The sequence below is a fragment of the Misgurnus anguillicaudatus genome, chromosome 3 (genome assembly GCF_027580225.2).
Source record: "Misgurnus anguillicaudatus chromosome 3, ASM2758022v2, whole genome shotgun sequence".
Classification (NCBI taxonomy): domain Eukaryota; kingdom Metazoa; phylum Chordata; class Actinopteri; order Cypriniformes; family Cobitidae; genus Misgurnus; species Misgurnus anguillicaudatus.
In genome coordinates this window covers 11,184,039-11,212,035 of record NC_073339.2, presented here as the reverse complement: position 1 = coordinate 11,212,035, position 27,997 = coordinate 11,184,039, and the positions used below count along the sequence as shown (strand labels likewise).

Sequence of the window (27,997 nt, the reverse complement as noted above, 5' to 3'; positions counted from 1 at the left end):
TTCTGCATCATTTAGCATTTTCTAAATATTTAATTCATGCTAAAATCATCCAAATAAAGATGCTGAACTGATGCTGAAGGAAACCTGTAAAATACACATCATGTGTTTTGACACTTTTGTTCCTTAAGAAAGCTGTGAAGTATTTGCCACATTGGCACAAACTGCACTGAATGTGCAACATTTATTTCACAGTTCACTTCAGTGCAGCCACAAGCATTCGGTTAAGCAATATGTTGCTGGGTTAGCATGACACAACGCTGTGGAGTTATCGTCCTTTATCATCCCTGGTGGTAATTGTGACAAAATACAGAGCGCATGCTTTCTCCTCTCACCTACCATCAACTCTACTTAACATCCTAAGTTTCCAGAGAAATTCTTAATTAAATGGATGTAAATTCTGCTGGATGTGAAGTTGTTGATAGAGACACAAAGCACAATACCGTTCATATTGTTAATTTAATAAATGCTTCTTTTGCTAAACATATATTAAACATCTGTCCCTTGTGGTTAAATTGCACTTGTTTAACGTTATTCAAGTTTTAATGACTAACTTGTTGTTACTGTTTTAACAGTCGATGAGTAGGTACTAGGATTGTGCCGATAGACAATACTATCGTGTATCAACAGTCAATAGCGGACTTTCATGATGATAGTTGGCGATAGTTATTATTATCATTATCATCATAGTTTCACTTGCGCATTGCATGCTTTTCCTCGCGTGAGAGGGTTTGTGGGCTTCACTTTTGCGTGAGAGCTTGTAACACACAGGGATTCCTTCTTGCATGTACCTGGACTTGTAAAGGTTTGTTTATACTCGCACTTTGGTCCCCAACGCGAGCCTCCGCTGAACGCGTGCATCTCAACAAAGGACGAGGTGTTTATAGTTGACACTCGTTGTTGCACTATTCTTTGAAACGACAGGGGGCGACGTGAGCAATCGAGTCAAAAACAAACACGAAGAGGATAGAAGTAGTTTGCTGGAACAACCCTGGTGCTTGTAACATATATAAACATGAGAACATGAATTAAACATCAATCTCTTAAATGTCTTTTTTAAACATTATCATTTCATATAATTTTTACTAAACCAATTATACAGAAATCTCAAGGTTATTCCTCATCCAGTGGTACATTTACTTTAAATATAAGGCAATAATTCTCAATAATATGTAAAGATTTTGTGTTTTAAATGGGAGGTTTCCATACTTTAAGAGTGTCAGATAAATAGTATATGCATTGATTGAGATACATCACAGGCTTGCCTATTCGGCCTGAATCGCCTTGAGGTCGGTCATATTCGGATACGGAGCCACACGCCCAGTTACAAAATATGCCTTGCACACCTCCACGCGAAATGGGGTCTCACGCACACGACCGCGCACTCCGCGTTGACGTCATTTTTGCCGTGCGCACCAATGCTCTCATGCGGACGCGTCGAGTATAAACAATGCTTTAAGCATGCAAAGGTTTAAACCAGCGAGTTTGTTGTTCCAGCTCCCTGGCACGGAGGAAATTTCGTCATGACAGTGTTGGCCTTATGCAGGGTTCACACCAGACGCGGTAGAGGCGGCAAGCGCAAGTGATTTACATGTCAATGCAAAGACGCGATTAGGAATCCGCGAGTTGAAAAATCTGAACTTCGGCGGATTTCCGCACCACGTTAACCAATCAGGACCTTACTGTAGTAGTGACGTGATTACAGAAAGCGAGCGCAGTCGCAGAAGCCCCTCCCATGATGCGAATTTCCACGTGAATGTCTTAAATGACTAGAATTTCACGCGCAGTTTTCACACGCAACGTAAACTTAAATGTTCAAGCGTCCAACTACATGCAAATAGCGCGTTCTTGCCGCCTCTACCGCGGCACCATTAGAGTAAATCAGCTTCTTTTATGTCCACCTATCAAGTGACTTAAATAAGTAAAAATGAACAAATTAAGAGTTTCGTTGCAAAACGAGATAACCAAATAATTTTTAATTTTTCAGAAATCTCGTTTTTTGGTTGTGCATTCCAATTAATTTCAATTCAACTGCAGTTGGTTTGTTTTGATTTAAACCTTCATAACTTAAAAAATACAGCTAAGTAGCACCAGAAAACAAAATAATAACATGATAATATAATAATAAACATGTTTTGACAAAAAGTTTAAAAAATGGATTTATCTCGTTTTACAACGAAACTCTTCAAATAAATACATGAATAAACTATTGCCCCGCCCCCCGATTGTAACCGTGTATTGGCGATCTCACTGGCTGGCGATAGGACAATCTCAAAATGGGGCATATCGCCCAGCACTATTAGGTACTACATCTAATTCAGTACCTACTGTCACAAAATGCAATTTGGGACACAATTGTTGGGTGTAGTGGTCATTTTAGTTACAATAAAACACAGCTATTGACCAATCAGAATCAAGGATTGAAACTAACAGTTTTATTTTTTATACAAACTGTAACGTGGGTGGCTTTAATGAAAGCGGAGAAGTTGAATCCATTTGCAAAAGGTGTTTATTAGAAAAATCCCCAAAAGGGCCAGCAAACATATCCATTAAGGGTGATCCAAAAACGTAATCCAAAACAGGCACAATATCAGGGCAGGCGGCAAACAGGCAATATATCCAAATAACAGGCACAGGTCAGAAACAGGAACAGAATACAAATAACAGGATTACAGATAACAGGAACAGATTCAAACAGGAACAGATTCAGACAGGTAACAGAGTGGTAAGGCTAAACATTAATCAGCAGCTAACAGGTGAACAGGAAGTGACTTATATACAAAACAGACAGGAAGTGTGAAGTGAAACATGGCAGGATGTATATCAAAATAAAAGCCAGAACAGAACAGGATGTCAAAATAAAAGTCCAAAATACAAAAATACACAGAATAAAACCTTACACAAACATCACAACAATTGATTAAATACCTTCTCCAGTTCATCTTGAATGTTGGGCAAATAAAAGTTAATAGTTCTTAGAAAATGTGTAATATTGTTTTAAAGATTTATGGATTTGTTTTTGTCTATAAATATAGTTATGCAATACATAGTCATGCAATTTTTAACTCTTTTTTGTTTATTCTAATCTGATTTAGTAAGAGGTTAGGTTTTTTGTGTGTTTGACAAATGCTAACCTAACTCCAATTTCTGGAACATTATGTAGATCTTTCCATTTACTGCTTATGTAAGAACATTTAAAACATTTCTCCTTCTGACTTCCAGTGTCCAGAAAACCACGCCATGAAAATGCAGAGAGAAAAACCACATAGCTTTGTGAAGTGCTAGCATTCAAAGAAACTGCAACAATAGTTGTTAAGTTAAAATATGCTATTTGAAGTTTTAATAACAATACGCAGAAAGTCACGAACGTATAACCAGAATATAAAACAGAAACGTTTGATGTGTTATTCTTTATTTTTAACGAAGTGGCATTCCAGTTTTATGAAGTCAGGTGGTTAAAGGGGTGGGGCTAAAAAAAATCTGTGACATCAGCTGAAATCAGTGCTGTTTTAGAGGCGAAGCTTTTCACTGTAAAAAAGGAAACGTTGGATCAACTTAAAAAATTACTTTAATTGATACCAATTGAATTAAGTTGTTTAAGTAGAGCAGTTTTACTTTTTACAATGTTGTTTACAGCTTAATGCAAGTAAAAAAAGACAAAGTGAGTTTTTTCTAAAGGATGTTCGATAAATTAAATCATTAAAGGAATATTCCATTTTCTTAAAAGAAAATCCAGATAATTTACTCACCACCATGTAATCCAAAATGTTGATGTCTTTCTTTGTTCAGTTGAGAAGAAATTATGTTTTTTGAGGAAAACATTGCAGGATTTTTCTCATTTTAATGGACTTTAATAGAGCCCAACATTTAATACTTAACAGTTTTTTCAACGGAGTTTCAAAGGATTATAAACGATCCCAAACGAGGCATAAGGGTCTTATCTAGCGAAACGATTGTCATTTTTGACAAGAAAAATAAAAAAAATCCACTTTTAAACCACAACTTCTTGTCAGATCCCGTCCAGCGCAACATAACGTAAATGCGTAGTGACGTAGGGAGGTCATGTGTTATATATATATAAAACGCACATTTGCGGACCATTGTAAACAATAAACTGACACAAAGACATTAATTAGTATCAGTTGACATACAACAACGTAGGAATGGTCCTCTTTCTCAACACTTGTAAACACTGGGGCGGAGTTTCGCGTTCGTCCTCTGTGACCTCTTGACGTCATGACGTATTGCTTGGGGTCACGCTGGCGCATCATGACCGGATCTAGACGAGAAGTTGTGGTTTAAAAGTGGATGTTTTTTATTTTTCTTGTCGAAAATGACAATCGTTTCGCTAGATAAGACCCTTATGCCTCGTTTGGGATCGTTTGTGGTCCTTTGAAACTTCGCTAAAAAAACTGTTAAGTGTTAGGTATTAAATGTTGGGCTCTATTGGGGTCCATTGGAATGAGAGAAATCCTGCAATGTTTTCCTCAAAAAACATAATTTCTTCTCTACTGAACAAAGAAAGACAAAACATTTTGGATGACATGGTGGTGAGGAAACAATCTGGATTTTGTTTAAGAAAATTGAATATTCCTTAAAGCTTCAAAAATAAAGTGTTCTATTTATTGCCTTGTGTGTTATGATAACAAACTAATTTCATGTTGACTTTAAAATCCACTTGTTCATTATAATCAATTGTTTTCATAGAAGAACAGAAGTTGTATAAAAAAAAGAGTTTCTCCGTGGGTCTGCCTAACACAACAAATGAAGTCATGGATTGAGGAAAACATGTGAAGAGATTGTCAGGCGAAATAGAGCAAGCAAAAGAGGATGAAGGAAAGCAGCTTAACCCCAGCTGAAATGCTTTCTACTTGTGTTTCACATAAACACGGCTTCTATCTCTCCTTCTCTCTCTTCACTCGTCCTACTCATATGTTTCTATTTAAGGTTTGGAGAGTGGTCTGCCCTGATTGGCGTTCTTCTCTCCCCCCATTTCACCCGGATGGGAGGAGAGAGAGTGAAAACTGAGTAAGGGAGCAAAAGAGAGAGAGAGAGAAAGGTCCGTTCTATCGCTCCACTTCCAAGTCACGTCCCCTACCGTAAGCAACTCCTGCTGTCTTTCCCGGCTATTTTCCCTTCCTAACATTCCTCCATTTTTCTTCCCAAAAACATTCACCGTATTATGGAGAAACTCCACTGAGCTGTCGACTCCTTGAAGCGAGTTTGTACCGCCTTGCTTATTCGTTCTCGGTGATCTTTTTGCCCCTTCCAATGCGCGTGTACCCCCGTCTGCGGCGAGGGCAAAGGTTCATCTAAATGGCCGGCCGTTGTGGAGCATGCACAGCGAGCTGGGGTTCGAGTTGCGCTAGGGTGCGTTGTGCGGATGGCGGCGTACGGGGGTCAAACCGGAGGTCGCTGGCAGGGCAGGGTCAGCGGGGGAAGTGCCGGGACGGCAGGAAGGTGGCTGACAGCTTGTTTCTTCCCCTCGTCTGCAGGGTTGGACAGCAGTGAGCCCATGGTGCTGGAGCAGTACGTGGTGGTGGCCAACTACGACCGGCAGGAGAACTCGGAAATCAGCCTGAAGGCTGGAGAAACGGTGGACGTGATCGAGAAGAGCGAAAGCGGTGAGTTACAAAAACACACAGACTGAAAAGATAATTGCATTACCACGTGGTTTTTATTGACTGGTTTATATACAAACCACAAACACGCAGTTGCCCACACACACCAAATGTTTTTAAATACAAGCGTCAAGCGTTCTTTGTTTTTATCCCACTTGAGGTCTTTGAAACCTCAGCTGTTCTGGTACATGCTTCCTCTTTGATAAATCACTCCTCCTTTAGTCTTTGTCCTTAAGATCTCCTTCTGAATCTACAGTCTGGTGCTTGGCTCCATCTGGAGGTGTCAGAAGCCCCCTCCAGGTCTTTGTAACATGAACTTGAGATGTTTACATGATACTTTTCTGGGTCAAAATATGTTTTATTAGACAAGGGTTCATGCAGAGATTATCAACAATAATGGAAAGAATAAAGTGGAGATTAGCTCTGTGTTGCCTTAGATAAACCTTCTTAACAATTTGTTAATGTTCAAACTTTGTTCCAAAAAAGGAGTCTGATGAAATATGTTGACTTTCAATCTTTTGAACTTTGTGGTTGGTCATGCTTTCCAAACACTGCGCTATAATGGTTAACTAGCACAACTAGAGAACTAGCAAGGATAAACAGGCTACCAAGACTTAGCATCCTACTTTTGGGAGAAAAATAATCTACTACTTCCTTTTAATGCTTGGGTTGTAAGGAGTACGCAGGATGCGTTGAATGTATGTCAATAATATGCAAGTCAATCATATGGTTTAAATGTCATTGTAGTGAGATGTCTTGACCTAGGCTGTGTCCGAAATAGCCCCCTATACGCTTAAATAGTGCACATCCATTTTTAGTGGTGTCCGAAATCATAGTGCACAATGCACCGCATAATGAGTGAACAACCGATATATACACTCACAGCTAGCGGCTAGTCGTCCATTGAGACTCGCAGAATTAATTCTCGCATCTCAGTGGAAGTTGGCGCCAACACTGCAGTGCTTCCTGTGAGCTCAAGTGTTCGAATTCACTTACTCGTTTACATTTACTCCTTCGAGTGAACAATATTAGTGGACTAGTAAATGTCTACTTGCTGTCTGTCATGTTGAACTTGGGGTTGGTCAAGCATATGTTGTCACACTAAGGAAAATTTGCAATTGCGTGGGCCAAATAAGCTTGCTAATCAAATTTTGCTTGTGAAGACATTTTTGCAGAGGATACATTAGAGCTGCACGATTAATCGTTAAAAGTTCGTGATCTCGATTTGACCCCCAAAATGATCTCAATCCAGCATTTCGACTATTCAGGTAATTATATTTTCAAGGAGGAAAGACGCAGGCAAAAACGCATGCTGTTCAGTAGATACTGAATGAGATGAAGTACTTACTTACTGACTGTTAAAACAGTAGGTACTGTATAGTAAGAATCCTAGTAGTATGAATGCGATTAGAACATACTACATCCGCCATGTTGATACATCAAGTGACATACATCGTTATCACGTCATGTCATACCAGCGTGAAAATGGCCACATCGCTGCTTTCGCCTTTCTTCTTCGTTTTATAACTCTGCTCCTGGGGCATCATGGGATAGTGAAGTGTCCATCGTATGCATGCTTCGAAATATAACTGGAAGTAGTAGGTCATCCCGGTTACTTTTCGCATACTGTTTTTGGAATACTACGTATTCTGACATAGTACTCGCCTCGCCTACTGCTTTTCGCCTACTACATATTGTATGGAAGTAGGCGGTTTTGGACGCAGCAGCAGTCTCGTCAGTTCTCTCGACAACACGCAATCACAGCGGCCGCGATGACGTCTTGACGTCACATTTATTATTGCGCAAGCCAGATATTCTCGTGTTCGCTCCACTGGTACAGCGGATGCTTTCGCCGAGAAGTTTAGACCGAAAGAAACAGAAACTAAAGAGAATAAGTGAGGCAGAGCAATGCGCAGGTACGTCCGACAAGAACCTTGACGTTTTAGTATCAAAAAGAGGATCTTATTCCGGATCTTATCCCTTCCGAAAGGGTTTTTAGCACACTTGCTGCCTATGCACTTGACTACTTACATTACGTTTTCCTGTATTTTGCCCAAGTGTTCTAGTGGGCGTGAAGATTAAGCGTGCATGTAGATTTATTCACGCAATGGACGTTCAGCGAGAGTGTCAAAAAACAAAGACGCTCGAATGCATTCTCTGGAATCCTCTCAAGCGGAGGTTTTCACCTTTTGATTGGTTTCCGCCAAACGTTTCCGACTTTCCGACTTGCCGCCGAACCACGTCATAGCACATTGCCATAAAGTAATGTCAATCCATGTGGCAGCAATTTGCACCAAAACGTATTCGGGTTTTTTAATTTACTTAAAATGTAGTGTACATTTTAATTATTTTATTTAAATAAAATGAATACATAATCACTCTACAATTAACATTAACTGAATTTAAAGTTCAGGTGTTGTATGTCTTTAAAAGTAACGAAGTTCTTGAGAATCGTGATCTTTATTTTAAGCAAAAGAATCGTGATTCTCATTTTATACAGAATCGAGCACTTTGTAAATGTATCTTTTGGGATATTTTAGTGCTTGAATAACACATACATATTCGTATGGGTGTCCGAAGTAAAAAAATGTGAGTGGCTTCAGGTTTTCAGGTGTGTTTGATAACGGTTGGAGCTAAACTTTGCGGGACAGTGGTCCTGCAGGACCAGGATTGCCCACCCTTGCACTAGTGGGATTGATTTGACTCTGACAAGTGAACAGACATGTGCGCTGAATTAGAGAAAAAGTGAGTGGGTCCAATATCATTTATCTTAGAAAGTGGGTGGGTCCTGTTCCACCCACATAAAATGGTTCAGACGCCTGTGCATAATTGTTATAGAAAAGCCGCTAAACACCATCACAAATGAGATAATCTTATTATCCAAATGCTTTTGGCACGTATTATACTTTCATCAAATACTTTCTTTTTAAATCCGCTTAATCCCGGCCTGAGGCCATTCAGAAAAACAGATTTGCTGGTAGAGTCACATATGACATCATCATACCAACTATGCCAAACAGTCTTGCTGTAGATATGTTTATTTTATTGAAGTTCCTGGTTTATTTTGTGCCTGTCTTGGTGTTCTAGATTACTGTTTATGTGTTTTAAAGCTTTCAGATAAGACTGTCTGTTACCAATAGACTCGAGGCATAACAGTCTTTCTTCATAAAACCCTCGGTTTGTTCAGGCATGGCTAAACTCCAGCTGTTTTACAGTGTGGACAAAGCGTGTCAGCTTAACTCCAGTTTGGAGACGATGGGCGACGTAGAAACAAGCCAGACGTAGCCAGAGTGTGAATCACAGGCATTGTGGTGACAAGAAAAATGTGTCGAAGTGAGGAGCAAATCTAAATACCAAAACCAGCAGAGACAACTAGGTCAACTTCAGGGTGAACCTTGTGTCTAGCTTCGACCGCTAAATTTCTCAAATGCCCAAAGCACTTATTGAAATTAAAGATGAGGTGTGGCAAGCTGTTGTGACAGCGCTAGACGCCCAACCTCCAAAATCTGATCACCAGACTTTATAGCTTCATAACTCATACACATTTTGTGATATAGTACAAACAACTACCATAGCATAACTGACAAAGTACAATAATTAAAATGTTTTGTATTGTGCTTGAAATTGCTTTTAACCCTTATATTATGTTCAGGGTCAATTTGACCTGTTTTGATTTTTAAGTTGTCGGAAAAAACAGTTAAATTGTGATTTTATACTTGAAATTTTGTCACTTTTTCTCATTTATGGCCATGAACATGCATGCAAAGTTTGGACACGCTGATATGTTTTAAAGTGTACGCAAAAAAATTTGTAACGATTTTGAGGTTCGCGGGTCAATTTGACCCACCTATTTTTTTTGTTCCAAAGCAACTGCACAGACCCAAATTAAATATATATTTTCAGTATATATTGCTATATTGTGTTTTACTATCCTGAAATGGGGGTAAAAATGCTTCTCTTCACTCTTTTGAGTACTGACAAAGACTTTCACAGACACAGATGGTAAAAGTGAGCTATCATTTTTATTTACTAAGTATATGAAATACTACTTGTTATCTTTTTCTTCTAGACATTTTGTCACTTTTTCTCATTTAGGGCCATGAACATGTATGCAAAGTTAGGATGGACTGATTTTTACTGTTTTTTTTACACAAATAATGATTTTTTACGATTTTGATGTTCGTGGGTCAATTTGACCCATATTTTTTTTCCAAGGAAACTGTATAGACACAAATTAAATATATTTTATTTATTGCGTATATGTTGGTGTTTCACTACTCTGAAAAGGGAAAAGTGAGCTTTTCTTCACTATTTTCAGTACTGATAAAGACTTCCTCAGACAAAGAAAAGTGAAAGTAAACTATCATTTCTATTTTTAGTGTATATAAAACACTATGCAACTGTTGCCAGTTGTGCCCCAAAAAACATGACACCAAAACAACCACCATTTGTGTAAAATGCAAGAAGACAGAAAGCACAAGCTCGATGTACAATGAACTTCAAGAACAAAAGAACAGCCAATTTAGGAAAAGAAAAGCTTAATTTTATTTCACAGCAATATTAAATTGTTTATTTAGGATGTTTTAAACAAAGGTTTGTTAAAAAAGAAAATGTTGCATTAAAATTTTAAATGTTAAACAATTTATTTTTAACATTTGTTAAAACAAACATGTTAAAATTGTGGCTAAATGCATTTTTAAAAATCATACTTTTTGAAATTAAGTGTTTGTAATGTGTGACAAATACTGAAATGGTCCTGCATGGCAAAAAAGGAATTTCAAGAAAAAAAATCTTATTATTTTTGTCTTGTTTTCAGTAAAAATATCAAAAAATTCTTAAATTAAGATGCTTTTTCTTGATGAGCAAAACGACCCAAGAAAATAAGTCTAGTGTTTAGAAAATGTAAGTAATTTTTGTGCATAAAACAAGCAAAAAAATCTGCTAATGAGGTAAGCAAAAAAAAAAAACGTAAACATTTTTATTAAACACCAAATTCAAGAAAAATTCAAGACAAATTAGCTTATTTTATGCACAAAATCACTTAAATTTGATATTTCTGGTCTAAAAACTAGACTTATTTTTTTGGGTCATTTTGCTCATAAAGAAAAAGCCTCTTAATTTAAGAATTTTTAGATATTTTTACTGAAAACAAGACAAAAATACTAAGACTTTTTTTCTTGAAAATGATTTTTTGCAGTGTGTTCATACTTAAGTTTTTCATAATGTGATATTTAGGGAATTGAATTGAATCCAATGCGGGTCTATTTGAGCCGCTCCATCAAAATCGTCACAAAAATCGAACACAATACAAGGGTTAAAGAAGCTATTGGCAGATGTTGCTCTGCTTTGGCTTCTCTTTGGTTCATGGAGAGAGAAGGATGGAAAAATCCCCCTTGTCTCGAGTTTCATAATAGAGTAATGGATCCTGCAGGGCCTTGGAATCCGACATAGAAGTTACTGTGTCACGCACCCCAAACCGATACAAGGAGAAACCATTGTAACCTTGCCTGAAGTATCTAATATAGAGTTGATTGCATTTACTGTATACATATGGCAGATGCTTTTATCTTAAGTGACTTACAGTGCATTTAAGATACATTTTATCAGCCTCTGTTTTTTTCCATTGAAAGGATCCCATGGCCAATTTAGACAGCCGTTGATAATCTTGTGACAAGCTGATATTAGCCGATGCTGATATTGTCACCCATACATCTTCCATCCCAGTGTTAATGAACAATTATCATCATGCGTTATTATTAAAAATTATTATTTCAAGGAAGTTTGGTATTTCAGGTATTTCTCACTGCACTTTTTGAACAATGCTCCACTATGAAAATTCTCTGTGTCATCGATACGGTCCTCTCCCATCCCCTCGCGTCTCTCTCCTCTGGGTCCATTCATTCACCCGGTTTCCCCCGCTAACTGAAGCAAAATCAATACAGAGCCGCTTGTGGTCTCGGGGAAGCTGGTTTGTCTTGGCTTTGCTCCTGCTGGAGATCCGGTCCATAGGGACCCTTGCTGAATCTGAACCAAATATGCAGTTTTGAGTCTGTCTGAAAAGATATTTATAAACCAAGTATCTGGGGTCTTTATTGCTTAATCTGTTTAACCCATTTAGATAATATTCTTGATACTCAAATGGCCTCAGAGATTGTTTTGTGTTTTAGTTGTTGCAGAAAATGCTCCCATAACACGTGCTGTTTCTGCTTATTTCATGTTAATAAGTGCTGTGAGAATTAGTGTGGATTGCAGTTGATTCGTACGGATCACGACCCACGGTTCGGCTCGCATGTGATTTGCGGATTAATACGCAAATTTAAATATATCATTTGCATGTGTACATAAACATACATTAGGCGAATAGAGCACTGATAACAACGTAACATTTTATGTGGAGTGACTGTTTAGTTTGCACAGTTTGGAATTCGCTCTCCGTCTGTGTGTGTGTGTGCGCGCTCAAAAGTGTACACACGGAGAGATGCGTTTCAAAAAGCTAGTGAACATAAAATGTTTCTGTTCTTGACAGGGCACATACAAACAAAATGATCTCCACACTTTTCTTTTTTAAATAAAAACATTTGTTTATGTCTTAAAGTGTATGTATAGATTAGAGTCAGAAACCAGTCTGTGCTTATTTGTTCTTTAAGAGACAGTAACCTAAATTAACCTACTTAGTTCTGTGTCATTAATGTTAATAAAACAACCCAAGACAAATAGAAAATCACTTTTGTAGCTCTAAAAATAATAATTATATTTAATTCATACAATAAAGACAATACAAATTCTAAAATAAAATTAATTTGATTCGATTTCTGTACCTAATGCTAATTTTAGACCTTCATTAATGCGCAACTTTGTTCTTTTTTTAAATAAATGTTTCTAATTTCCTCATTATATTTTGTTATAAGATTTTTCCCACGCCATTTTTGCTGATCTGAAAAATTATGCCTCAAAAACCGTAATTTGATCCGAACTGTGAGTTTTGTGATCCGTCACACCCCTAATGTTAATCTGGAGTACCTATAGAGTAGTATTACATTCTTTATATCTCTGAAGAGTCTTTAGTTTTATCAAATTTATAAAAGACAGATTAGCTTTATTTAATGTTTCCATAAAAACCCGACACCCTTGGCGCGTGCCGCGGGAGGAGCGAGTCATGAGCAAGCAACACTGGATAACTTATGATTCACTACATGTTCGTGTCGTTTATATAATATGCACTTACGCACCAATGTCCAACATAACACTGAAGTCTTACTTACCGCATGCATCTCATGACCCGGTTGGGACTTTTCAACGAAATCCAGCGTTAAACAAACATACGCGCAAAACTCCGCTGTTACCCCGGATAAACAAACCATATTGTTTCCATAAGGCTGGCTGGCTTCTCCTTATATCCAAAAACACACTTCTTCTTTCGTGTCATTGTTGAGTCTTGATATAAAATAAAGCTGTCGCGTGAAGTGATGCCTGTGACTTCTAGCATCCTCAGTTCTCGCTCTCCCGCTGATTGACGTGTGGGCGTGTTTTTCTGGGAGAAGTGCCCATAAAAGTTATACGTAAGGTCTACCCATGATACATAAAATGTACCCATGTTTGAAAAAAAACTTGTACGAACCCTGGTGATGTGCATTCGGCACAGAAAAAACTGTGACACGTCCAACTGCTTTTTTGACACTTTGGCTATGTTTAGCTTGACGAATCCAACTCTTAAACTGTGTTAATAATCAGAATGCATGGAGTATTATTAAACCCCTCATTTAAATATAATTTAATACTGTATTTTATAATGCTTAAAGATATTGCCAAAAGTCTGGATATTCTCGTTATTTCACACTCTTTATACTGCCTTTTATGTCACTGGGGTGGTACCCTCAAAGGTTCATTTTTGTACCTTTATGGGTATACAACACATTAAATTGTTGTACAGTTTGGGGTACAATATTGTATCCCCTAAGGATCTATTGTTGTAGGGGTACAAAACAGTTAACTGTACCTTTAAAGGAACAATATGTAGGATTGTGGCCAAAACTGGTACTTAAATCACAAAACTTGTGGCTAAAACTGCTACTGCAATCACACAACTGGTGGCCAATACACAACATGACAACATAAACATCAGTTGAGGGCTGCAACTCCACTTTTTAAATGACAATATCCTGGCCAGACCACTGTTGTCAGTGATATAAGTATTTGAAATGAAAATGATTTCTTAATGTCTAGTGACATATCAGGCCCATTTTATGATTAATTGATGTACATTTCTTACATACTGTTCCTTTAAAGGAACACAATAGATCCCTAATGTACCCAAAAAGGTACAGTATTGTATTATGTTTAGTATACCTGTAAAGGTAAAAAAGGAACCACCCCAGAGACAGAAAAGGTACAGTTTTGTACCTTTTTTTCTGACAGTGTATGATGTTTTTCATCTGTGATCAAAACACAGATGTTTTATTGATATTCTTGCATACAAAAACACATCCACAGAAAACAGAGATTTGGAACGACATCTGAATCTAAAATTTTGGATCAAACTGTTCCTTTAAAGTTTTTTGGCGAGTCACATGGATGTTTACTCCTGTTTGTTATCCACGTGGTTTTCCTCAATTCTCTCACTGATCAATTTACGCAGGAAACGGGACAGCCGGCACCAGTCGAATTTTCTTCGAAAACAATACTCCGTGTTCCACAAAACAGTCCAGGAATTAAATTCCAGGAAAAAAGTAACACTTCTACGCACATCGAGGAACAGCTGTTTTTCAACAAATCCAAACCACACCACTGATCTCAGATCAGCGAGAAGGAGCAACCTACATCATCAGCCTTTGAAGTTTAGACCAAAGAGAGCCTCCGTTTGCCCCTGGCTTTGTCAGATTACACAAAACCCATTTTGGTCTTTAGTTTTAAACCTGATACCTCAGTTTTTAAGGAAAGAACGTGAGAGGTGACCAACTAAAAAAGAAAGTCTTCTGAAATATCCTTCAGCATTCTATTACTGTAGACTTTCCAACTATCTGTGATCAGATGTAAAACTTTTTCTACAGTGTTGGGCAGTTTTAAGGAGGATGGATGGTTTTGTGGTCAAAGAGCAACTTTCTTTGGCTGCCCAAGTGTTAAAAAACACTTTTTATATTACTAAATGAAAGACAAGGTTATTATAACTGTCACACTAAGAGTTTCCCAAGTGATTTTTTTATTATTTTTTGTGAACTACGCATTTTATGAGATGGCTAATTTGTATGAATTCATACGAAGTGAACGCAAAAACGTATGATTATTATCATAAATAAGCCCACCCCTAACCCCAACAAATTTGCGAAGGCAAATCCAGGTTTCACACGGGTCCTTGAAATCCTTGAAAGTTTGTGAATCTGGGGAAAAAAATTCAAGCCTCTGGGAAGTTTTTGAAAATATACATACATAGATACAGGTCAATGAAAGTGCTTGAATCTATTTTATGCAAGAAGTTTTCTGGAAAAAATCCATATTATTCCCTGTGTACTGTAGGATAATATCATAAAAATTCTAGACTTTTTAAGCACACGTGCTAAATTGTTCGCTTTAAATGCTTATATCTTCTGTATGCAAGTTTTGATTCATACCAAAATGCTTTTTTGCATAGTTGTGTTTGACACGTGAAAATGTCTCTGGTTACGTATGTAACTGTTGTTCCCTGAGAAGGGAACGAGATGCTGTGTCTCACTTGCCATACTTCCTGCGTCTCTGTAATGCCGTCTTTGGCGATTTTTCAGATAGCGATATACTTCCTGGCTCCCGCGTCACCCTGTCTTTGTCGTTAAGCTTCACCATTGGTTGAATTTGATATACACATTCACACGCACTTATCCCTGGAGGCGTCCCCAAAGTGTTACTGTAGTGATGCAGCGCGAGTTCCCTCGAAAGGGATTTGTAACAATTTATCTTAAAAGGTAACACATTGTAACCTTGCTCTCACTTGAAATGTGTCCCTACATTCAGTCCTTGAATTTGAGGGTATTACACCTGGAAAGTCCTTGAAAGGTCCTTGAATTTGAAGTTAACTAAGGTGTGGGAACCCTGCAAATCGTCCAAAAACATACACATGTGGTCTCACAAATTATTAATGAATAAGCCACTTCCTAAACTACGTACGAATAGCCATGAGATTGTGTTGGTTGCTTTGTTTCCATCAGGGCTTTTTATTGGTGACTACAGTGTGATCGTAATCAAAACAATGTGCATCTCTGATATATCTTCACCTCTGGCTTTGTTTTAAGCCACTCACTCACTCTCACTCACTCTCTCTCTCTCTCTCTCTCTCTCTCTCTCTCTCTCTCTCTCTCTCTCGCTTTGTACAATTGAACACACTTGAAATGGTTGTCATAACTTACAGTAAAACATCAGATGTTTTAATGATGCGCATGATAATCCTCATACATTGCAGGCGTCTGTGTTTGATGTTAAAGAGGCTTTTTTTGCATTCAACCACGGCCTCTAAAATAAGAAAGCGAAAGAAAAGTCTTTCTTCTTTTTTCCTTTTGGCTGCTTTGGATGGAGGGAATGTGTGGTGAGACTCTAGCAGCTTTGAAGCACAGGCCAAACATCTGCTCTCTCTCTCTCTCTCTCTTTCGTTCAGCCACTCTCACTCCTTCCCTTTTTGTCTCTTTTATTTCAGTTACTTTAAGCTATGATGGTTCAGATACTTGAAGTCATTATGCCACACACAAAAAACACACAGGTCTGATCAAAGTGTCATTCTTCACAACCTGTGACCGTTATGACATCATACAGTAAAGCAATAAACCCCAAGAAGCAGTGGGTTACCAGTGCATTTTATAACAGCTAAGGGGCGTTGTTAGGCACGACGCGAAGCGGAGTGCCTAAACCCCCTTAGCTGTTATAAAATGCACTGGCAACCCAACGCCTCGAGGGGTTTACTGCGTTTATAAAACGGTTACTTCATATGCATAACGTTAGCGGGATTTTATAAAATAAAACACAAATAAGTTGTAATTATATTAGTATAAATATTACTCTTCCGCCAAACAAAGTAGTTCCTCAGAATCAAGTGTGGCTGCAACAGAGCGCAGTTCACAAACAGAGACGCAGCAAAGGCACAATGAAAATATGATTAAAGACTGTGGTGTTTATTTTAAAAATCATCATTCATCTAATTTATACATTAACATTTATATCGTGCAACTGTTGAAGTGATGATCAAATATGTCTGGAAGCATGCTTAACTTTTTCCCCGTCAGCGTTTTTTTTTTAAGTTGCCACCCAGTTTTAGTTGAATGCCTTATAGAAAAATGATCTTCTATAAATAAACAAAAGATATCAAATGAAAGAACAGTCCATCCGCTTTCCAACAACATCAAAAAACTTTCATCCTACCTTCATTTGTTGTCTTATCAGTTATCACCTCTCAAATTTTCAGCTAAATGCGGAGATAATTCCATTTTTGTGAAGAACTTTGTAAGATATCAGAGCCTGATCAAAACACACGTCACGCTAAATCCACCACAACGCTGTTGTGTCGAGTGAATGCCTCAGTGTTTAACGTTACTTGGGTAAGATTGCCATCTTGTGGATAATAGCGGAAATATCAATAAGACAAAAAAAACTTCAGAGAACGTTTTCTCTTTATTGATGAAATGTTTTATTTATTGATATTTATCTGGATATCGCCATAATTGTGCAAAGGTAGAAAAATTAAAAAATGATTAAAGACTGTGGTGTTTATTTTCATAAATCAATACGCAGCAACAGTGGCGCAGTGATACTTGTGATGCGGTCTGAACCGTGGGTTTACCGGGGTATTTTATCACGGCTTAGAACGCGTTTCAACCAATCAGAATGAAGAACCAGAACGAGCCGTTTTATAATATAGAGTTTTAAACACCTGTAGTCAAAATGAATTACAACAGTACTAACAAAAATTTTATACATCAAAAATACTTGGTATGTAAAAAAGTAGAAAAGTGAGTTTGTGAGCTCAGATTTCCTCCTACACACAGCTGTTGAGCCAAATGTGAAAGAAATGATATAAGGAGAGGAAATGAGTAATTGCATGGTGAAAGCAGGTGCCGTTCGTTCATTTGTTCGTTCAAGGGTATTAAATCAAAGGAGTTGGTCTTCAGATCATACAGGATGTGACATTCAGTTCAATTAAATTTTATTTATATAGCGCTTTTCACAATTGTTTAATTGTTTCAAAGCAGCTTTACATTAATAGATGCAGGAGAAAAACATAAATACAGGCAGCAGAATACAGCGGTTAAGATTAACCGTACTAGCAAGCGTAGAAAAAATGTAACGTATATAAGAGGGTACTAAGTTAAGCCGATGTCAGCAGACCTCCCAAGGGTTGAAAAAAACCCTAGGAGAAAAACCCTACGGGAAAGTCCTAGGAGGGCCAAAACCCTTGGGAGACACCCAGACATAGCTGATTCTATAGAGAATATATTATATAATAGGTAAGATTTTACACAATTTTATGGAAATTTAAACATAATATAATGTATATGTATTAGGGGTGGAACGGTACACACAAGTCCTCGGCTTTTGTTATATACTGTACTTTAATGCAACTAAGGGATAAATAATGTCATTCCTATATACATATATGTCCTGTTTCTGTTGTAAGACATTAAAACCAGTAAAAATAGTAATTAAACGTAACATATTAATTCTATATGTTAACCCTCATTAACTCTTTCACCGCCAGCGTTTTTTAAAAAAGTTGCCAGCCAGCGCCAGCGTTTTTCATGATTTTCACAAAAGTTTAATGCCTTCCAGAAAATGTTCTTCTTCAAATATATAAACATACAATATACCAAATGAAAGAACAGACCCTCTGCTTTCAAAAAAAAAAAAAAGTTTCATCCTACCTTCAGCAGTTCTTTTGTAATCAGCTTTTGAATATGGGTAGGTTTCTACAAAAACACCACATTTTGAGCAAAAAGCAGAGATAATTCAATTTTTGTGATGGACTTTTCATAGAGATCCCATTCAGAGCGATCTTTAAAACAGACACGGACATGCAGCAGCTTGTCATAGGGCAATACTTCCGTTTTTAAAAAGTTGCGGAAGGGCGCCACCTAGTGGATAATAGCGGTATTGCGGAAATACGGAAATACTCGTCATTGGCGGGGAAGCGTTTTCTCTTGATTGACGAGATATCTCGTCAATGGCGGGGAAAGAGTTAACTTCCATGAACTGACTTAAGCGTCTAGCATCATCATTATACACAGTGATTGACAGTATTACTGTATAATGCAGTGCACCCAGCAACTGAATAACAAACTATGTGCATAGTTTTACAGAAGTATATTCATGTTGCATCTAAACAGTCAGCGGATGGTTTAGGGAAACGCTATTAGCACAGTCAGAAGAGTCATTAAATTAAATGCGCTGTTTCTCCCTGCCACTCACTGAACAGAGAAAAGGCATACGAAGAGTGTATCTTGTTTTCTTGCAGTTTAGAATGAGTCAAACAGGGCTGTTCTAGATATTATTTCTTTCTCTTCTGCTCATGTAAGCTCCGCTATGCTATGCAGAATCGGGCGACATCTGAATCGCGATTCATCTAAGAATCGATTTTTTGTCCCACCACTAACATACACAGATAAGTAGATTAGACGGGGGCAGTTGGTGGTCGTTGGTCTGACTGGCTGGGCATTGCGTTGAAGGAAGGCCAGTAGATCAGTGCTGTGATGACCTCCACAGCAACCGGAACGGGGTCTGTTAGTCCCATTGTTCTGGGGAATGAGGACGAGACAGGGAGAGAGAAACTAATTCTATTAACGTAGGGGCCGTTTACATGTAATGCAAGTGTCACACAGTATTGTGGTTTTTAATACGCTGGGTTCCAGACAGGCTAGCTATTGCGGCATAAGTATATTACCCAGACGAGTTTTGTGAATGATTTGTTAAATGTCTTTAGTTTAGACTTAAATTGACATGCAAATTTGATTGTGATGTTTGTAATTTCTGCATCACTGGTGGCACCAAACAGAATTGCAAAAACAGTGATTGTCTTCAGACAAGTTTTAAACACTGACCACCCTCTTATACTGTCCAAGTAAATGGCATCCACATGCAGCTTCCAGTAAGAACATTTCTCACAGGCTAGACACAGCCAACGACTCCAAGTCAAGATTTATTAGCCTGTTTTTATTCTTAAGTTAAGTACCATCTTTCTTAAAAAATACTTGAAGAGCAACCCCACCTGCATCTCAGCAAAATGCCTCTGTTATCTGTTTTGTGTGAGAAATGCGAAATCCTCCCTTAACTGCAGAGGAATTTGTTGAAGTTTTCACATTGTTTGTCTTCACTGCAGAACTGGACTTTGAGTTGGACTGAAATGCTGAAAGTGTGTCCAATATGTGCCAGTTACAGTTTAGAGTATGGTTGGAATAATTTTCCACTCTCTGATATTAAGCAACAGTTTAGTTTAGAAAATTTGACAAACGACTATTAACAGTGTAATCTACAGTACACTACACAATCTTTGGTTTTTAAACTTTATTAACTCTTTCCCCGCCATTGACGAGTTATCTTGTCAATTGGAAAAACGCTTCCCTGCCAATGGCGTGAATTTCTGGCTTTCCGCAATACGCTATTATCCACCAGGTGGCGCACTTCCGCAACTTATACAACCCGGAAGTAACACCTCAAGTATAAGAGAAAGAACTCCGTGTATGTTTCAAGAATCTCTCTATCAAAAGTCCTTCACAAAAATGTAATTATCTCAGCCTTTTGCTCAAAATTTGGTGTTTTTAAAAAAACCTACCCATATTTGAGAGGTGATAAAGACTATTAATGAAGGTAGGATGAAAAGTTTTTTTTTTAAAGCAGAGGGTGTTCTTTCATTCGTATATTGTATGTTTATATTTTTAAAAAAGAACATTTTCTGGAAGGCATTAAACTTTTGTGAAAATCATGAAAAATGCTGGGGCTGGTTGACAATTTTTTTTAAATGCGTGGAGAGTGGACGTGGAGAGTGTCAAGATAAAGGTACCTCAAACAGATTTTTTAAGTGTGGCATCGATTAATCGGGACGTTAGAAAAAAACAATGTATCGATCCATATAGATGTATTGTTACACCCCTAGTAAGTTGACTTTTATTATTGACTTCCATAGTAGAATAAACAAATAGCATGGAAGTCATTGGGTACCTCAACGGTGTGCTTACCGCCATGTATCAAAATGCCTTCTTTTGTGTTTAAAAGAATTTGGGTAAACTACAGTATCCCTTTAAGCATCTGAGGTAAATGCTTTTAAATGTCTCTATTGAAACACACACACCTATAGCACAAACAAACAAACAAGCAACCTACATTGCGCAATGGTGATGAAAAGCATCTTTGTGGTGGCAACTGCAAGCACCCCTTGCAATTCTGCATTTTGATTGAATTGATCCAGTGTGCACGCCGTTAAACGGTTCCTGGTGGGCGCAAACAAGGAGACAGTATCTCATTCAGACGGCTCAGTCAGGCAGGGTGGTCATAACCTGCTCCAAGTTCTCTCACTGTCAAACAAACACACACCATGAGTAATATAAAGTTGCAGCGTCAGGGTGGCATATATGTCCCATAGCCAGTTCTGCTCCTGTGAAGCTGTTAATCTAAAGACTTGTGTATATATAGTGAGCACTCTTCTACTTTGCTGGCACAATAACTCTGGGTTACAGATTTCAGTTCATAATATTCATTAAACAGGCCTCTTAAAGGAACAGTTCACCCACAAACTTTTTCTTGCATGGGGGGTGATACCGTTCTGTAGTTTTTCTTTTTAAATAGACAGAAAACTGAACTTGACAGGCTTGTGGGTGACAGCCATGATTACATATTGAATCTCTGCTTGGCTGTAAAGCGAAACAAAATTTCCATGAATCTCATTGGATGTAGTCATTGTTAATGTGGTTTCCAAGCGTTCCGCTTCTAAAACATATGCATGTGTTTGTGTGTTTAAAATACAGTATTTTCTTACGTTTATGTGTGTTGAGGTGTATATAATTCTACCCTGACTTCAAGCTAGTGTAAATTATGTTTATTGTTAATCATTTAACACTTTTTCAAAAGAAACCGCTTCGATGTCATTGCGATGTCATAGCTGGAATATTGCTGATTAATGACATCACACTATTATGAAGAGCTATCCGGCTGTACTCTGTTACCATGACAACAAGTGTATTCATCTGTTTTGAAATTTCAGCATGTACATATGTTAGCTATAAGATTTAGTCTGCCAAATATATGGTTTTTATGGCCTTAGCATTGATGATGTCACACCTATGGATGGAATTGATGATGTCACACCTATGGATGGAATTGATGATATCACACCTATGGATGGAATTGATGATGTCACACCTATGGATGGAATTGATGATATCACATCTATGGATGGAATTGATGATGTCACAGTTGTGTTAGGTGCAGCTGTATATCCTATTTGATTTGTCAATTACAGTAGGGCAGTTCCATGCAAATGTCAACCTTATCATTAAAAGTCAAGTTTTTACCCAAATTTTTAACTCTTTTCCCACCAGATTTTTTTTAAAGTTGCCAGCCAGCGCCAGCATTTTTATGATTTTCACAAAAGTTGAATGCCCTCCAGAAAATGTTTTTCTTTAAATATATAAACATACAATATACAGTGTTTCCCCTAGGTTTACAGCTTTGGGGGGGGGGTTTGGTTGGTTGGGTATATATATATATATATATATATATATATATATATATATATATATATATATATATATATATATATATTATGTGCATACACAAATATATTGCTCATTCATTGTTCGTCAATGTTAGTTAATACATTTATATGATAAATTATGCATTTGTTGAGCATAATGCATTATTAGAGACTAATCCTGTTTTTTTTTACATATTATCTGTTCTGTTGTCAGACATAAAACGAGTAAACTATAAAGTAGAGAGTAAACACGATGCAGTCACACCTCGTGTTTTATCCAACCAGCTGTTCCTTCAACTCTGCTGAAATCCTTATATATCAACGCGATTTATAATCGTCTCACAAAATCACCGTACATTTACATTGAAGCCTTACTGCTGTCGCTTTTCTCATCATGTCTTGTTGTGTTATGAGCTTTTTTATTTCAAATGTGAGTTTAATCGTATATCGCGTAGCCTAATAGCACAGACAATTCGGTGCAAATTCAGAAATATGACCGCATACACTGTTACTGTTACACAGAGTTGCTACAAAACACTTTAACTTTCTACATCCTTTTTCTCTTTTCTTCCTCTTTGTTTGTTTTTAAACATGCATCGAATAATCTGCAACAAATTCTACACATACTGTATTCAAACAAATAAAGTCATAAAATAGGTTATTTTCCTTTAAAACGCTCAAAACACATTGGCCCTGATGCTCATAAAAGATGTCATTGCTTAAGCTACCACGAGGCTCTTTCAACTCTCCCCATGTTTTCAATGTGCACACAAACACACATGTACAGTCGGCATCTTTTGATATTTATGGAAGTGCTAAGTGTAATTAATCCCAGATGTCACACAGAAATGGCTTGAATTCATAAATACTTTCATTAAAGCTAAATAAAACCAGAGAAAGTGTTTATGTGCATTCAGGCCAAAACATTACCTCTCATCGGATTAGCACAAAATAAATGTTTGTGCATCACGGCTTAGTTTTTGTTTGTAAAACACCGGAGATGACAAACATGCGTGCATCATTTTCCCTCTCCCGTGAAAGTGACAAACGTTTCTGTCAGGGTTCGATTAGCTTTGTTGTATTGTGCGTAAAATGTGATGTTATACTTTTTTGATATACATTTTAACATTATTTATTTACGGTTCATATTTTGCAGGTTGGTGGTTTGTCAGCACGGCTGAGGAACAAGGTTGGGTTCCCGCCACATACCTGGACTCTCAAAGCGGCACCAGAGATGATCTGGACCTGGGAACATCTAGATCAGGAGAAGGTAGGACACACCAATCCTCTGTGTTCTAACAAACACACAAAAACTTGCGTAATATTGATTGACATCAGTATAAGGTGTTTTCTCCACGCACCTGGTTCAAAAGGGTTCTCCTCTGATCTCCTTATTGCTTAAACTGACTCTGGTATAGTGATTGGTACATCAATAAAATTCCTCATGCAAACTGCTGAGGTCATTTATTGTTGTCTCCTTAAAGATTAAGTGTCACACATAGTTCTTAAAGAGCCATTCACACTATAATCAATATTACCCAGTTTTGCAAAATGATCAAATACTGCATTTAAGCTCTTCAGGCCAGATGTTTTACCTGTTTTATGGCTTCTCTAGAAATATATATCTGAATTAAATATTGTTACACAAATTAAAAACAAAATAGCCTATAAATATAACATGAAAGATCATCACAGCTTCATTTTTGTCTTTAATTGCACCTACTGTATGCGTACATGTGCCAGATGGCACACAAAGCAAATTGCATTAGCCTATACAAGATTGTGTGATTCCTAGAAATCGAACCCATGGACCTTGGCATGTTATGGCCTGTAACATCTTGGCAATGGCAATAGGCATCAAATTATAATTAACCCTTGACTGTCACCCCCCTTTTTTACGTGTGGGGTGAAACGTTGATGTGCACCTTCAAATGAATATAATTCTGTAATTTTTTGGTCTAGTAACCTAATCTTGGTCTTGTTTTAAAGATGGCACTTTATTGTTTTTCACTGAACATGAACTAGTTCTGATCCAAATTTTAAGTTAAAATCGCAAAAATTAGGTTTCTGTCACACTTTTAGTGGTTTTACCAACAAAGGTCACTAGGTGTCAACGGTTTGCTGCATACTTTCGTCACAAATGAATAAATTACTCTCACTACATAATTTTTTCCCAAAATGATGAAGATACATGAAAACAACAGTCTTATGCTGCGTTCTGACCAGCTGCGGTAGAGGCGTCAAGCGCAAGTGATTTCAATGTAAAGACATTCGCGCGAATGAAGCAGAATCGTGTCTGCCGCGCTTAACACCTCCAGACGCGCATCAACGCGTTTCTGCCTCATTCGCGCAAATGGCGCGAGTTGAGTGTTGCCGCGGCAAACGCGCGAGTTGAAAATGTTTAACTTTGGCAGAAAAACGCACCACGTTAACCAATCAGGAGCTTGCTCTAGTAGTGACATGATTACAGGAAGCGGGCGGAGTCGCAGAAGCCCCTCCCATGACTCGAATTTCCGCGTGAATGTCTTAATGACTAGAATTTCACGCACGGCTTTCAAACGCGAATGAAGCGAGTAAACTCAAAATGTTCAAGCGGCAAACTAGACGCGGTACACACGAACACTGCTGGTGTGAACCCACGGTTAGAGCTTTCCAACGATATATAGTTTGTCGTGATTAGATTAGAATTCACATGGAAAACACTGAAGTAAATGTAGGCATCCCGCTGGCGGGACAGTGATATTTAGCAGAATTATCAATATTTTTAGCCACACACTTTTCATACGTGAATCGCATACTCTTCCTACATAGTTAATTTTATAAAACACTGTTGAAATTATTTTTCTAAAGGCTTAGACCTTTCCAACGATATATAGTTTATCATGACTTAATTAAAATTTACATTAAAATTATCAAAGTAAACTCAGGTGTGCTGTATAGGGGACAGTGACAGACGGTGACATTTAAATGGTTAAACTTCAATATCTGTATTTTATATTTAAAAACCAGAAAAGTTTAAATGTTTTATGCCCAAAATGCTAAAACCTTAAAGCCACAAGTCTCAATTAATTCTGATCCAAATTTAAAAATTGCAAAAAAATAGGTTTCTGTCACACTTTTATTTGTTTTGCCAACAAAGGCCACTAGGTGTCAACGGTTTACTGCATAATCTTGTCACAAATTAATAAATTACTCTCAATTCATTATTTTTTCCCAAAATGGTGATCATATATGAAAACAACACTCAGAGAGCTTTCCAACGATATATACAGTAGTTGTCATGATTAATTTAAAATTATCAAAGTAAACTCAGGTGTCCTGTATACGGGACAGTGACAGATGGTGACATTTAAACGGTTAAACTTCAATATCTGTATATTATATATTTAAAAACCATAAAAATTTAAATGTTTTTTGCCCAAAATGCTAAAAACATAAAGCTGCAAGTCTTAACTAGGCCACTATATGTCAACGGTTTGCTGCATACTCTTGTCACAAATCAATAAATTACTCTCACTACGTTTTTTTCCCATAATGGTGATGATATATGAAAACAACACTAAGTGAGCTTTCCAACGATATATAGTTTGTCATGATTAGATAAAAATTCACAGGGAAAACACCGAAGTAAATGTTGGCGTCCCGCTGGTGGGACAGTGACATTTAGCAGGATTATCACAAACTTTTCAAGTGAATCGCATACTCTCCCTACATAAATTACTTTATAAAACAGTGTTGAAATATTATTTTTCTAAAGGCTTAGACCAGGGGTCTCAAACTCAAACTGGCTTGGGGCCATTTCTGAGAATGACATTTCATCAGAGGGCCGCAGAGCTATTTTAACGTTCAAAAAAGTACAATATTTCTTTAAAATATTTTTTAATGTATAATAATACTTGAAAATATATAAACAGTGTTTTTTATTTTTTAATATACATTATTTTATAAAAGTAAGTAAATATTTTCTTAACCTTATTAGGCTTTGAATTATTAACTAAGGCCTATTAAAACTAACAAACTTAATTCCTATACATTTATAAACTATTATAAAAAATGTACCAACAGTAAGTGTTTCTGTTTTTATTTATTTTTGACTGTTTTCAGTCATAGTATTGACTTTGTTATGTTCCTTTTTGTTATTCCACCGTTTTAATGAATTTGCTATTATATTTAGAAAAATATTAATAAGTGAAAGTGATCCTAAAACATTTGGATGGGTAGTCAATGTTACATAAGCTAGTTGGACAGTAAAAATAAATAATACTGCTCTATGTATAAGCAAGCAAGATAATAATGTATTATACTTCATATATATTTCATTATATATAGAAGTGTACATACTTGTATCCTCTGGAATTTCTCCTCATCTTTCCTCTTTTCCTAACCTGGGCACTTTGATGGGTCATTTTCTCATCCGTAGTTTAATATTAAACTGTTGCACTACATCTCCCACTGCGGTGTATCCATTAGAAGCTGTGACTTGATGTGAACTACGGTAATAACCCCACAGCAGCTCTTCTCTGAGTAACAGAGTATCCACCGGAAGTAACAAATGTTCTCTGGACAAACACTACAAAGTCGCGATCAGATGAACTGATCGCATTGTGACAATGATATGATTGACGCGAGAGGAATTAAAATCCGATCACGCATTCCGTTACCCTCGCCATCACGGAGCGCGCGCTCGTGGCTGCGTAGCAACGGGTGACGCGACCCCACGCTGCGCAACCTCCGCTCCCAAGCAAGCACTTTGAAAAGTAAACGTACTTTAAGAAACGCCTCGACTCGTTTTAACTCGCGTTGTTAGACGCGACATGTGACCGAACCCTTAAACGTTTAAATAAAAAAACGAATTTAAATAAAAATCTTTCTGCGGGCCAGATTACGTTATATTGTTGGAAGGTGACGCGGGCCGCAGAGAGGGGGAGGGCGGGCCGCAAATGGCCCGTGGGCCGGGAGTTTGAGACCACTGGCTTAGACCTTTCCAACGATATATAGTTTATCATGACTTAATTAAAATTTACATTAAAATTATCAAAGTAAACTCAGGTGTCCTGTATAGGGGACAGTGACAGATGGTGACATTTAAACGGTTAAACTTCAATATCTGTATTTTATATTTAAAAACCATAAAAATTTAAATGTTTTATGCCCAAAATGCTAAAAACATAAAGCCACAAGTCTCAACTAGGCCACTAGGTGTCAACGGTTTGCTGCATACTCTTACCACAAATTAATAAATTACTCTCAATACGTTTTTTTTTCCCATAATGGTGATGATATATGAAAACAACACTCAGTGAGCTTTCCAACGATATATAGTTTGTCATGATTAGATAAAAATTCACAGGGAAAACACCGAAGTAAATGTTGGCGTCCCGCTGGTGGGACAGTGACATTTAGCAGGATTATCACAAACTTTTCAAGTGAATCGCATACTCTCCCTACATAAATTACTTTATAAAACAGTGTTGAAATATTATTTTTCTAAAGGCTTAGACCTTTCCAACGATATATAGTTTATCATGACTTAATTAAAATTTACATTAAAATTATCAAAGTAAACTCAGGTGTCCTGTATACGGGACAGTGACAGATGGTGACATTTAAACGGTTAAACTTCAATATCTGTATTTTATATTTAAAAACTATAAAAATTTAAATGTTTTATGCCCAAAATGCTAAA

The 27,997-nt window shown here is 37.3% G+C and overlaps 1 protein-coding gene across 7 annotated transcripts in view; it reads left to right on the top strand.

Moving 5' to 3' along the window:
- The window catches only part of sh3pxd2aa (SH3 and PX domains 2Aa), a 166,285-nt gene that overhangs the window by 114,349 nt on the left and 23,939 nt on the right, over positions 1-27,997 (top strand). For all 7 annotated transcript variants that reach the window (XM_055204579.2, XM_055204574.2, XM_055204577.2 and 4 more), the window contains 2 exons: positions 5,493-5,621; positions 23,468-23,581. In XM_055204579.2, coding sequence (XP_055060554.2) covers positions 5,493-5,621; positions 23,468-23,581 — 243 coding nt within the window. The remainder of the gene's footprint in view (positions 1-5,492; positions 5,622-23,467; positions 23,582-27,997) is intronic.